Below are 14,796 nucleotides of genomic sequence, written 5' to 3' on the forward strand. Positions count from 1 at the left end.
GCGCGGGGGAGGCTGCGCCGGCTTGGCGCGGCGGCCGAGCCCCTTCGCGGGGTCCTTCCCCGGCGGCCGTGCGGCGGGGAGGCTGCGCGCCTGCCGCGGGGCTGCCCCCTCGCCCGGGCGGCGCAAACCCGGGCTCGCCCTGCTGGGCTCGTAGCCTCCGAGAGGAGACTCGTGCCCGGGGTGCGGTGTGGGGAAGCAGGCGTGCCGCGCTGCGGAACAACAGCCGAACTCGTGCCTGGGGTCTGAGCGGAGTTACCGGAGCGAAATGAGCGTACTGCCAAGCATGTGATACGAAAGATCATGTGTTGCTGTGCGATCTGCTCTGTGCTTGCCCACAATGGTTTAAGGACAGAAGCGTAAGGATCAGTGTTCATTGAAGTTGGGAATGAGCTAAGCACTTTTTCTTCTTACTATCATTCCCACTGTTTGTTTAAAGTGGTTATTATAAAGCCCCGAGGTAACTTTTGAATGTGTTGCTAAATAGTGCAAGTTCAAAACTACATGTATCCTCCTGTTTATACTGCAACTCTGTAAGATAGAAAAGATCCTGGATACTTACTTGATCTGGATAATGAAACTCCGTTTGTACATTTTTTTTGTGCTGTAGTGAACAGTGTTTGGTGTGAAAAGCATGAGTGTTTATAGTTTGGAATTTTAATTGAGTTTCAAAGAAGAAAGTTATGTGAAACGTTTTTGAGCAGTGCTTCTTAAAAAAAACTTAGAACTTTGGACCACTTTGGACCTGACATTTCTAAATAGCCTCTCTATTAGAGGGTAACTTAAAGGGGAAGGAAAAGATGAAATGGCATGCTTTCCCTAAACTTTTAGTGCCTTCATTCAGAATTTTTATGCCCTTGAACTATAATACGAGTAAAAGTTTTTGACTGTTACAAAGGATTCTTTTTCAGACCATTTACTGCAGGTCACCCTGTGGCGGTAGTATGTTCTTAAATCTGTGATTTGGTTAATGGCTTTAAAGAAACAAGAAGAAATCAAACTGTAGAACAGATTGTTATTATTGTTAAGGAAGCATTGAGAGAACAGCTATTGTTGCAGCCCTTCTAGGCTGGGAACTTCACAGAGTAAAATGCAGGTTCTACTCTTGAAAGTGTACAATCTAAACAGGATATGCAAGTACGTGAAGAAGACAAGAATAAAACATTCAGGCAGAACAAATAGCAGTTTGCAGTTACTCTCTAGATTTGAGTTTTTGTGTTTTTACACAAAGAGAGTGGGTTCTGTCTTTGAGTAGGGCATGAAAAAAAAGGCAGCAAAGTAGAGGAGAAGAGAGGTAGACAATGACTGTGGCTGGAATGAAGTTAAGGGGATGTGCAAGTGTGAGCACATATTTATGACAACCATTACGAGTTTTGCCTTGCACTCAAGTTACCGATATTTTAAAACATCTCTAAATATAAAAACATTATTGTTTCTTATAAAATATATTCTTTAAAATACAATTCTAGATTGCAGGAGATTGCAGTAAATAATTGGATGTCAATTTTTAAATGCAATATTTCTTTATACAATGTTTATCTTAAACTCTGGTGGAAGCTTTCTTTTATCATTGAATGCTGAGTTTTCTATTTATTAATCAGCTTGTCTTGTTTTAAGTTTTGAAAGAACAGGGAAGTGAGTGTAGTGTTTTCCTGGTTAATGTTGGAAACTACAGCTGAAAGGATCTTCTGAATTTCAGTGTGTTCAAATGAAAATTTATAAACTTCGTGGTGGCAAACCACTTTTCAAATATAACTCTATGTGGTGGGGCAGTCTAACGTGTGCAGATGATTCCTTTGCTTCAAGAGTCTGTCCATCATCTTTTTATCTCAAAAAGAAAATTAAATTAACGACACTGGTTGGTGTCACTTGTGCTAGTCAGAACCCTTGAGGCAAGTGGCCCTGTCAGTAATACTGTCTTGCTTCTGCTCTGAAAAAACATGCTATTTCCTGCTTATAGTTACAAAGACCTGGTGAAGGAAGAGTGATATATTCTGTGTAACAGTAGGCAAAAGTCTCTATAGGATCAGAGAAATTATTTTTTATCATGTTTAACATTGAGGGGAAGGGGCAGTCAACCATAGCTGCAGGTTTTTTTAATTTCCATCATAACTGTTGTTGAAAAGGGTTCTAGTAACTGGAAAATACTGAAGTCTGAGGCTTTGATATCTTTCTCCTCTGTGAATGTTGTAGTAAGGAGAATTTTTCTATCTTCATTTGGCAGATCAGATCTTTTATGGTTATAGACACATGGTTAAGTACACTTAGGAAAGAGAGAAAACGCACAAAATGGAAAAAAGTCTCAGCTGGTCCAACTGAACAGATCCTAACAATGCTTTATTAAGATTGTATTTTTTCATTCTAGGCAACTTAGAATAGTTTTCAATTAATTTCACTTTGTTTTTGAGTTGAAAATACTGAAGCCAAATGGATGTTTTAAAATGTTTCCACTGAAATTTTTAAATAGAAAGATAAAATTAAGCAGTGGGTTTTCACTAAGGTATTATGTTAAGAAATTTAAAGGTAGTTGAAAAATTATCTTTATATGCTGAGCATATGGAAGATGATGATAATGGGGGGGGGAATAAAAAAAAAATATCCAGTCAGCTGTGGCAGTGAGCTTACGCTTATGCATATGAGATTTCCTTGGAGCCTTTCTGTTTGACCTGTATAATGGCAAAACTGAGAAGTTGATAGAGTCAGGAAAAGATGCAGAATGACAAATTCAAAAATCGGGCTGAAGAAGTAATCAAGAATGGATATATATGTTGAAAATGTGTCCCTGAGCACAGCAATAGTAGTCCTATCAGGAAAGCTCTGAAGGGTCATGTAAAGGCTATAAAATGAAAGCCATGGAAGTGTTCTTCCTACTCTTTGAGACTGAATTGTGAGCAGCAAATCTGAAGGAAGCAAGACAGCTTTCCTCCTCTGCCAAGTGAGGCAACTGCACAAAGGTCCAAGGGTACTATTCAAGACTTCGGGATTTAACCTTTAATTTTGTGCCTCCTTGGTTGTTTTAATAATTAATATAAAAACTGTGATATTCTTGGAAATAGTAAATGAAACTGGTAGAACTAAAAATAATATTGGGATATACACTGACTTGAACAAGTTGGATATTTAATGACACATATGATGTGTATATTTAATATTTATATGCAATACATGTAACACTTAGATAACCATAATTTTGGACTTTTATATATACTTGCATATATAGTAATTATTTTAGTGCTAATTCCAGTTTTTCTTTCCCAGAGTTTCACATTGGTGAAAGGTTAGAGGAAAGGTTGTATACTTCTTGAGCATCTTCCTGAGTAAAATGGAAAACTTCTATATTGCTTTTGAAATAATCCTCTTCTCTGTATTCTATTGTTATAGTGAAAAAAATGATGCATATAGATCTGGATGAACAGGTAGAACCATACTGCTTAGTTCTTCAATCAGCTTCTCAATTAAAATTCAAGGATTTGCTAAACATCATCTTTAAAACATCAATTGGGTATTTGAGCAGAAGAGGCCTAGAAGGAAGAAAAACTGGGAAATGCAGTCTCCTAAATCGTTAAATCTTTTAAGTGAATCTGAATAACAGTTCAGTCAGTCTTTTGAAATCTCTTTTTTAATTGTCAACAGAAGTGCTTGATATTTATTTAAATCTGTCTCTGAATACTTAATGCTGTTCTTGAACATCATTTGCTTTTGCTTTTTTATTGTGCTTGTCTGATATGTCCGGTATATTTTCACTGAAAAATTTTTGTTATATCAATCACTACGAGTTTATATAGTGTTTAAATCAATTTACAGGTCAGGCGTAACTCCTTGCTGTCTTCCTGAAACAATTCAAGAAAATTTACTGAATGGTAGAAGTCATATGATGTGAATCTGTCAAACTTTTGAGGGAAGGAATAAGGAGAATAGTAGTGCTTCTGGAGAGTTCTATTCAAGTTTTCAGATGTGATTCAGATTCATGGATTATTGCAAGCTTTCCTGTGAGATACATTTGCCTTCAAAATGGAAGTGCTTTTAACTTTTTAGTAGTACGTTTGCCTGATGCACTGTTTCTCCATAATTGTTAATTTCCTGGGAATAAAGCATGATAGCACTATCCTCACTCTTATTTATTCTTTTTTTTTTGTCTTCAAACATTAAAAGTGCCTCTTTTTGCAGAAGCTTATTTTTACGATATTACTACATTGTGTGGTGCAAATTTAAATTCAGTCCAAGGAATAGATATTTTGTTTAAAATCCAGGTAGTACATAGCGGACACTTTCATAATCTAATAAATACTAGCACTACATCTCTTTTTCTGCATTGAAAATTTTTTGACTAACTCGTGGGCCTTAATAGTGATTGTAATTAAGCACAGTGCAAAACAACTTTATTCATTTCTAGATTTTTAAGGAGATGGAGGAAGAAGCTCTAAATTATGATCAAACTATATTAAGGCTTTGAGTTTGGTGTATAAAGGTATAAATACACCTACTTTCTTTTTAATATATACTTAGCATGGGTGAATGTGTAAGGAAATGCTGATACCTGAAGCTGTAGAAGAAGCTTTAGAGTTTTATCTTCGCTTTGATTCTCCGTCAATAACATTAAATCCATTTTGAAGTAAAGTTTTAATGATGCATCTCTGTTGATAATGTTTTAAGAGAAATATATTTTTGTGTAGAATTTTCTAAATGTTATAGATCTTGACAGTGTATTGTATTGAATGTGTTTAACACAGAAAATACCAAGTAAAGGATTGCCATTGTACAGCCGTTATACTTGCACATGTCTTTGTTTTGCAGAGCCATTTCTCACTGGCTTAACTCTGAAGCATTAAATAGAGTAACTTCAGTTAGTATTAATGGAAGTTCACTCTATATTAATCTTGCTCACACGAGAAATTTGAAGATAAACTAACAATTAGGGAAGACATTTCATTTCTCTTTTAGTTACTTGGACAAAAAATCAAAAATTTTTTTTTCCTAACCTCTGAAGCTTTTTTTTTTCCCATCTGTAGTTGCTTATCGCACAGGATTTTCTTTTCAGCATTTTCAGCATTCTTCTTAAGATTTTATTTATTCTGTTAAAAGAGTAGACCAGAGCTGCATTTAAGGGATAAACTAGCTGGCTGAGAAGGAGAGAATTATAAACAAGTTGATTGAAGTGTACCAACATTACTGGATACTGCTAAATGTGTATTAATTTACATCAGGAAGGTGGAAATTCTACGTTGATTTTAAAATATTTCTTATGATTTAAAATGTGAGGAATGAAGGCATGCAATACATTTTTTTTTCAACCTTAATTTCTTTTTAATTTATATTTGTGATCTCTCAGCTGCTGGTAGCTTTTCATTTAACTGTTATGCTTGATATTTTCTAACAGAGTACTTGATATTAGCTATAACTATTAGCTATCAGTTCTACAATAAATGATGGGTACTCTGCACTATGCATTTTTAGTATATTGGTGTCACCGTGATAGAAAATGGATAAGATAAATGATAAGAATACAGGTAAGAAAAGTAAGAAGTGGGGAATTTGAGAAGTCTGTATGTGGACAAAAGACCAATATATGAAAGGCTCTTGCACCAGGATGCTGATTCTATTAAAGGTTGTGTGCCTGAGTTTCTTTAATGCAAAACAGGTTATTTCCTTTTGAAGTACAAACGTGAAAAATAGACTATTAGGTAGAATCTCCAGAAGTTATTACTTAGAACACTCAGCTTTTTTGTTCAATTGCATTTTCTCCATGAGATTCTAAAAATCCCAGTGGTCAGAATGATATCTTGATTATTTTTATGGTTAGGAATGGATAGAAGAGAATAGGGAATTTGGCAAAGAACTTCTCTTCTAGTTCTCCCTCATAATGCTATGGTTGGGCCTGTGTTTCATAAGTGTGCATGACTTATTGTAAAATAAACCTCAACATTGTATCAGTAGCAGTTTTGCTATTAGCTCTTTTCATATTGGGACATTTCCTTTCTATATGAAAACTGGAGACAATGAGTGGTTGTGGTTCTGCTCTGAGTATAGGCTTGGAGATTCCCTTGTGGAGGAAAGACATCTCTAGGAACAGTCTGCCTTTAGGGCATGTGGGAGGGACTTCTGTAGCAGTGCTTTCATGATTTTTTTTAAATAGGTTTTATTTCCTCTTTGAATTTTCTGTTAAATGCATGCGCTTGCACATGCACATGGTCTGTGCCTTCCTTCTATTTCCTGGTGGATTTCTGAGGATAGCTTGAAGAACAGCTCTGCTTCTCCTCAAAAATGGCACACAGCCTGTAGGAGCTTCGTCTCCAACTAGCATGATAGCACGGTTCGTTTTGAGGTGATCTTCCAAGAGCCTGGAATCCCGCTCTCCCTTTGGGATGTTGGTGAAGTCTAATTAGCAAGGCTGAGCAACTTGTCACAGGGAAAAAAAAAGTCTGCCACTAGTAACTGTGTGTTTCTGCCCTTCAGTGAATCTGAGTAGTATACAATGAAGGAATTCAAAGCTTAAACTATAGCTTCTCTTGTTACCAAGCATTTTAAAATTTTCATAAATATATGAAATATATGTGAGGAGAACTGTGTATTTTTAGCAGAAGGCTGAGAAACTGGTGTATAATCTTTCGTGCGTACTTTTGAGAAAACTATAGTGCTAAGATTCTTTTCTTGGTGATTGTACATTGACAGGTTGTTACAGAGCAGGATGTTACAATGGCCCTTCATTTCCATTTCAGTTCTTCCTCCCTTGGGGTAGCATATTGTTTTGTTCTTCCTATTGAGAGAGCTGTCTTGCACAGAGATTTGAGGAGAAGAAAAATGCATTTTTTTTTTGGGGGGGGGGTGCTGGGGGGAAGGCCTCCAATAAACACATTGACATTTCTATGGCAACACTTGATAACACTGATTTAGAAATATCATTCACAAAGAATTGCTTCCACAAGGACATACCGTGGTGTCAGTCTCTAGTTATCATGGATATAGGGAATATCTCTCTGAAAAATGTTAGAATGTCTCATGGAAAGCCCTGGAATGAAAGTTCAAAGGTGATAAAATTCCCCTGTTTTGCAGAAGTAGTGGTTCCGAAACTGTTAGTTTTCTAACATTTAATATTATAAATGGATCTGCTTAACATTCATTAATATTTGTAAGGCTTCAAGCGTTCTCAATGATAAGTTAAGAAGAGACTACTCATGAAGATAGATTAACATTGGGTGTTCTGTCTTTGGCATTTTTGGAGGAAACGGATGGGGAAGACTCGAGCAAGCATTCTTGTTCTGAAATGCTAAAATTTCATAGTTCTTTCACCTCCCCTTAGAGTGCTGATGTTACTTTAATTTCTGTATGCTTGAAAATTCGACGTATTTAAACATCACTTGATGTAATTTGTGTAATGAATTTAATTCTAGTCCTTGAGACTGTATAACTTTATGGAAAAGAGGTATATTTGAATGAGCTTAATTTTTTCTTGTTCTCTCTATGAGCATCCCTTACATCCTTCTGAAGTCAATTTAATTTCTCACTGCTGAAAATATTTGATTACTAACAGTTCTGTGCCTTATGGCTTAATTATATGTAGCAAAATAGAAGAATATAACTTTATGATGTATATTTGCACACTTTTTTTTTGCTTTTCATAGCTTTTATGTGCAGATATTTGTAAGTTTTCATAGCACACATTGCAGATCTTTTACAGCTATGTGCAGGCAGTATGTAACAGTGACTGTGGGGAGCTCTGTAGTAGAAGTTGTCATACCAAAAATCAGTTCATCTGGAATTTGAACTCCGTAGTACTTATTACCTGCTGCTATTATAATAATTTGGGATGTATTTTTTTTATAATTCTTATATTGCACATTTGAAGCGAAGATATGAGTAGGCACTCTGCTCCTTTGCGTTAGGTAAGGAAAGCAGTAAATCCCTCGTGATTTGCAATGTGCAATATAAAGCAGTATATCACTGCTGTGGTTATTAGAATACCAAAGCAATGTTTCTTGGGAGTGTTTTATTGGCTCTATTTAAAAGCGATGATGATACAGAACATCTTTCTCTTTTACTTTGAACATTAAAGTGTTTTGCACAATATTTTTCTTCCCGTCTGCATTAACGTAAAAGTACCAGGAGTTGTTGTTTCCTTTGTATTTGACCTGTAACAGAGAATCTAATTACCTTGCTCTGTTTTGCTGCTGTCAGTGTACAGAGAAGTGCTAGTAGACTTACGAAAGGGAGGCACGCTGTGTTTGTTTTTGTTAGAAGTATCAGGAATACAGATTTTCTTGTGCTTGATCTGGGAATCTTTGGGTATCTGAACCTGTGACTGAATGGTCAGGGATGCTCTTGCTTTCTGTGGAGAGCTCTTCTCCAAGTGCTCTTTATATCTTTGGGTCCATGAGATACAGCTACTTTTTAGTAAAGCAAAACTTTTAAAACTTCTGAAGTATCATTGGAATATTAAGAGAAAAGAGCCTCAGAAACAGAAGTAATAATTCTGGTGACAATATGTCATGAAGCCAGGGCTAGATATTTCTAGTTTGAAAAACAAACTCAAGCCAGTAATACTGATCATAAAGAAACAAAAAGAACGTATAGTATTAAACAAGTTGGTACACTATCATTATAAAAGTTATTTATTTCCCTCTTAATATTTAAATTGTGGATTAACCCTTCACAAACTCTTCAGTTCAATGTTCGGAATGACAAAATTCCAGTTCATTCAAAGAAGTTGCATTTGAAATGGCTTGACTGAATAGCTAAACAGTACTGCCATTTTCAGAGAAGAGTATTCAAATAGGAAAGGTTGGTATCAGCAATGCATATAAGTGCAGCTGAATTTGTTTGAATCATTGGGGTTAAGTAGAAGTCAGAGTTTGGAGAGTGTGACTGCTTATATGTTATCAAAGTTCATAATGGGAATGAAAATAGCAGAGTTTAAAAATAAAGTTGATAAGCATGAAAGGTGTAAGGCAGGATCTCAAGTTAGTGAGAAGACTTAGTAATTTTCTGTGACAGTGGGCAAACTGCACATTTTAAATGGTAAGATCTATATCAAACATCGTCGTGCTTCTCTAAAGGCTAAAGTTTTGCCATTATGAAGACTTTTTCTTTTAATATAATGACATGGAATTTTGTAATATGTTGGAGTTTTGCAGAATCTGCTCACTTTATCTTTGAAAATAATAGAAAATAGTTGGGAGTAAAATGTATGTCTGCCTCTTAAAATGTATTAAAACCTCTATTTTTTTACAAATCTGAAAAAAAAACACCCTGTCCTTGTACTAAAATAAGTATGTCAGGGTCTTTTCTCTGGATGTAAGTAATCTAATAACTTTACCATTAATACAGTAATAAAGGCTTATTTGGAATTATCTTCTAAAATTGTTTCAAAACTTCTTTTTATAAAGTATCATATTGTTTCCATTATTCTTTGTTCTTGCACATACTCATTTTGTAGAGGACTCCAATAAGGCACCTGTCTCCTAGGGGCAGAAATTTTGTGAAGGTAGGTAGGTTGTTATTGAAAAACAAACATGTAAAATACTTGTTTGTGCATTATGAAGTTGTACATATATGAACTGATTTTTGAAATAAACACAGTTCATTTTGTATAGTAATGTTTCTTTTTTTGCTAATTTATGGTGAGTCCTCCTATCATAAGTGTAACTTACTATATGGTCATATATTACTTTTTTCATCTCGGTATGGTATTTTAGATTATTTTCTCCCAGCTGTATGTAGCACTGCATTTACAAATTGTAGCTTGTCACTTCTTGCTAGCATTTTACCTTTAAAGGAACAGGCTGACTTGGCTGAAAGAGTTACTTTCCTCTGTGCAAAGAAACAGAGGAAGCAAAGTATTTTAACTGAAAATGTGCGTGTATATTGTTTTGTTTCTTTGTAAACAAAGCCAGGGTGGATGTGATTTTGAAATAAATGGAGGTATAGGAGGAATGATATCTGAGAAAATATTTCCAAGGTGCATTTAACTCCACTTAAAAAAAGCAAAACCTAACTCCTCCCTTCAGTTATTCCATGTAAGGCAGTGTGTGACAAAAATTAAAAAAACCAAAACAAAACAAAAACTTGCCAAACAAGCTTATCCCATCTTCTGAACACTTACAGAGCTAACGACCATGCAGATATCACTGCTGTCACTTTGTTTTTTCTGATGACTCTTTTCTACGTTTGGTTTGTGTTGTTTGTATCACGAAATTTTCAAAGCAGAGATCTTGTAGCTATTGTACTTATCTCTATAAAGCCTGGAAAATGTAATACCTTTAAAAGGATATTGTCTGTTTCTGCTATCATGCTAGTTTAAAGATGGGAAACATAATTAACAAGAATTTTAATTACAATATTGCAGAGTTCTAAGTTTGGTTGTGATGCAAAATGTATGTTTACTGAATTGTTACAGTAGCAAAATAATGAAGAAATACTGCTGGGTTGCATCAACGAGGAATTTGTTTTCAAGTGTGCTCTTGCAGGCTGTGACAGGATACAGTAGCTGGGATATGGGTGAGGATTCTCCACCTGTCAGGTGACTGTACAAGGGGCCGAAATAAAGGCCATGCCCTTTTAGGGGGCTTGAGAAGCAAAGGCAAGGCCTTTGGGACTGCAACTCACATTAGACAGGGAAATCTTACTAGCATTTTTATAACAGGATAAGTGATAAATTGAGTCCTCTTGCAGGGACTTGAAACATTCTTGGGAAGATAAGAGGGATTTTCCTGGGCTGGTGAGAACACATTAAATTGTAGTATTATCTCCTCTTAGTGAGCAGGACAAGTCTGTCTGTCTTCATCCTTCTTCCTTTCACCAAATACTTCTTACTGTGAAAATGCACTGTATGTAATTATTAGGATTTTTTTATTTTGTTTTGTTGTCATGTATGAGATCTTTGATCAAAATGTTTCTTTACATGAAGATTTGTCTTTTACAGCTGTGTTATTATATAAGAAAATACTGTTAAACTTTGAATGTTCTTAGAAGCTTAAATCTGAAGGTGGAAAAGCTGTAAAGTGTTTTCTCTGAGCTATAGTACGGATTTTTTTCTTATACTTCTGTTGTGTATTACAACTTGAGCAGTGCTCAGATAGAGAATTTTAACTTCCATAATTTTAAATCTTCCATACTTAGTCTACTCAAATTTACTTATACTTTGTTTGATGTTAGCAGTAATACTTCCGCAGAATTCATGATAATCTTCTGTTCCTTCTGTGTGACCTTATCATTTCTTGCCTCTATATAGTCCTCTGGTTCTTGTCTTCCTCAAAGCTGAGGCTGTGCTACTTGCCGTGATGGTGGTGAAGGGCTAGGTGTGAGTCACTTTTCATTTTCCTCTCCCCAGCAAGCACTCGACCACAGAGGCAGTGTGGATGATGGAGTCAGTAGTGCTCAGACAGAGAATTCTCGCAGCTTAGAGACATGGAGAAAGAGGCAGAAATCCCGATGCCCGGCACTCTGATTCTGAAGATGTAAAATTCTGTAAGGAGAAGTCCTGCTATCTAGTGAGATTGGATTAACTGGCAGTATAAGAGGAGTACGGGCGTGGAAACTGAATGTGGCCTGTAGGGCTATAAAGATGATTAGAAGACTGGAGCATCTCTCTTATGAGGAAAGGCTGCAAGAGCTGGGCCTGTTGAGGCTGAAGAAGACAGAGAGGGGATCTTACCAATGTGTACAAGCACCTTAAAGGAGAGTGTCAAGAGAATGGAGCCAGACTCTCTTCAGTGATACCAAGCAACAGGACAAGAGGCAATGGGCACAAACTGAAACACAGGAAATTTCACTTGATTATGAGGAAAACCTTTATCATGAGAGTGACAGAGCACTGGAACAGGTTGCACAGAGAGGTTGTGGAGTCTCCTTCTCTGGAGATGTTCAAAACCTGCCTAGATATGATCCTGTGCAATGTGCTCTACATGACACTGCTTGGGGGGGATGGAGTAGATAATCTCCAGAGGTCCCTTCCGGCCTCAATCATTCTGTGATTCTACAGTCTTCCAAAACCCTATTGATCTTTTTCTACAAAAAAGTAAAATACAAAACCAAAAAACAGTATTAAAGTGCTTGTTGGACCTTTCCTGTTGCTAATGTGTGTTTCTAGGGCAGATTTGCTTTCTTTTCTTTCTTTTTTTTTTTTAATGGGAAAACCAATAACTTCAGTTTTAAGTATATCTAGAACTTGTCATAAACAAGTGATCAAGGTTTCCAGGCTTTGGTCATTAAAAATTAAAAGGTGTTGTTATATAGTTGACCAAATGTGATATGACACATATGATTGTTCCAAAACGTAATTTTTGGAACATATCAGGTATAATTATATAGGTATGCTGGTTATTCAATACATTTTTTTATTTCATAAACCAGTAATAAATCTTTATCCTTTTATTAAGGACCTAATTCAAAATCTGTTAAAATCAGACTTCAGTAAGAATTGAATCAATACTTTAAAATATTGATCTTTTGATCAAGGTCATTCAAGCCCTGTTCAGGCAAAAGTGAATCTTTTCATTGGTGATTGTTTACAAGATGGGGCAGTGTATTCCAGAAAACAGTAAACTGGGGAAGGATGCCGATGTTATCCTAGATAATCAGCTGATAATAGATGCCTGTTATGGTGGTGTGGCCAAGATGGCTGATAAATACGTTGATTTGTCCAGGATATAGACGCTTGTTAGCTTTTTATGTGACATTAGTAGAAAAAGTACTTGGTGAGTATAATATATTTGACTCCTTTAAAAATATTTCAGTGATGACTCAGTTTGCTGAGTCATCAGCAAACTGAAGTGCTCAGTTTGTAAATAGGAAGAATATGCCCTGGTGATAAGAAATTGTATCTATGTAAGAATTGCCTAACGTATTTCTCTGCTCCTTCTCCCTTCTCTTCTCCTCTTCTCCCGCATCCACACCCCCATACCCAAACAAAAAAAGCCTCAACTAACCCAAACCCTAAACAGCGATTCTGTCAGAATTTATACTTACCTACCTGCCAAAAAGATGTCTGAAACTGCAGGGCCCCCCTATGCCTCTATCTGTAAATTAAGGTTACTTTATTTACCTTTTTACCATTGGAACTTGAAACAAATTGTGAGTTTTAATGAGCTTGTAGAGCATCTTCCCTAGGCATGTATAGGTATTCTTATGCCATAATTTGTGTGTGATTGTGTAAGATTAGGCTCTGAATCAGCTTGAAGTGAAGCTTAATGCTGGTGTTCCTAATTGAAATTCCTCTTGCTCTTTTATACAGATGAAATTAGGTGACCGCAACCTATTCTAGCTTTTGTTTTACACAAACCTTGTGAAAGCATACTGTGTTTCATCATCCAAATCAGTAATGAAAGTAGAAATGACTCGGGCAAAGAACCAGGGACTTCTGTCTGCCTCCTATTTTAGCCGTGGGATGCTATTCTTAAATCCTGCTTGTGTAGTTAAAATTGTACAATCCTAAGCTCAGGTTGACCCAACAAGTATAGCTGCATAACATCCATACGAAGCACATAAAACACTGGCCTGTCAATGTTGGTGGCTCCTGCTGTGCTTCAAATCTCCCCTTCCTTATTTTTCTTCTGAATTGCTTTCTTTTGTAGAACTAGTTCAGTTTTAGTTTCACACTGTCAGTCACATGAGATGCAGTACCTGATTGTGAGAGTGAGCTCAATCTGTTTTATCTGAGACTGTAAATAGCTAAGAGGCAAAAGGAAAAGCTTCTTACACTGTATCTCATCCCTAAGTGCCTAAATTAATTCTTCCCTTCTATTCTAGTGCAAACTCAAGGATGTCTGTAGGATACTGTGTATCACAGAGGAAATTATGGTTGACATTTTTGGCTTTCCACAAAAACAGATTGGAAGCCCTGATGCAATCAATGGTAATCTCTCACCTGGTTGTGTACTCAGGCTTGGGACTGAGACCTTGCTTTTTCTTCTGATTTTGTTGCACTTTAGTCCTAGCGTGCTCTGAAATGGTGGTGGATATGCAAGACATGGCAGAGTGCAAGTGCAGGCCTGAGACTGACCATGTGTATATGCACTGAGCACGAGCAGTTGTATCCTCCTCTTCTGCTGGGTGTAATTGAATTACTGTGTTAGAAGCTATACTAAAGCTAAGCAATATCCATTAAGCCAGTTAGCCTATCAAAGAAGGGCAAAAGAATTGAAACAGATGCTGATGGTTTTCTTTTGTTGCAGTACCTCTACTTGTCTATTTTTATGGTGATGTATCTATTTCTTAGGAGTAATGGTCTTGAAGTTTTATTACATTTTTCAGAAAATGTCTGTCATAGTACTATAGCAAAGATAATGGAAGACAGATTCTCCAAAAAGATGCGTATTTTGTGAAAAAAGAATGTTGCTATTTAAAAAATTTTTAAATGTCTCTTTTACGTACTGATAAGATTTGTATATATTGCGTTTGACAGCATAAGAACTAGTTGATTGTACTGTACAGATATACATACACAAACTGAAGTTATGTAATATCTACTTCCTTTGTATAGATGGCTGATCGCTCTACCCTGCTTGTTAGAAACTTTAATAAAATACTACAAGCTGAAAATACGTAGATGATTGGGAAAATATGACTTTATATAACTACATTTTAGTGAAGATGTGAAGCAAATGAAGCTGCTGTTCACTTGTTCAAAAAAGGCTAGCTATTATCATCCATTCAGCAATAATTTGTCTGACATTACAAGAAAGTATCTTAAATCACTGAGCACATCTATTACTTAAGTTCTTTAAATTAGGCCCTTTTATGTGTTTAGTAATGCTGAAGTTCTAGATCTCATTAATGCTTTGAGCTTCACTACACAGTTTCAATTAC

General features: G+C 36.1%; 1 protein-coding gene across 1 annotated transcript in view; it reads left to right on the forward strand.

Moving 5' to 3' along the window:
* Nucleotides 1-265: 265 nt before the first annotated feature.
* The window catches only part of PRKAR2A (protein kinase cAMP-dependent type II regulatory subunit alpha), a 73,440-nt gene continuing 58,909 nt past the window's right edge, over nucleotides 266-14,796 (forward strand). The window contains exons 1-2 of the mRNA XM_085309810.1: nucleotides 266-281; nucleotides 362-457. Of these exons, the coding sequence (XP_085165936.1) occupies nucleotides 266-281; nucleotides 362-457 (112 nt within the window). The remainder of the gene's footprint in view (nucleotides 282-361; nucleotides 458-14,796) is intronic.

Source organism: Rhea americana, unplaced genomic scaffold, assembly GCF_003343005.1.
Source record: "Rhea americana isolate MKP2758 unplaced genomic scaffold, rheAme1 scaffold_303, whole genome shotgun sequence".
NCBI lineage: Eukaryota > Metazoa > Chordata > Aves > Rheiformes > Rheidae > Rhea > Rhea americana.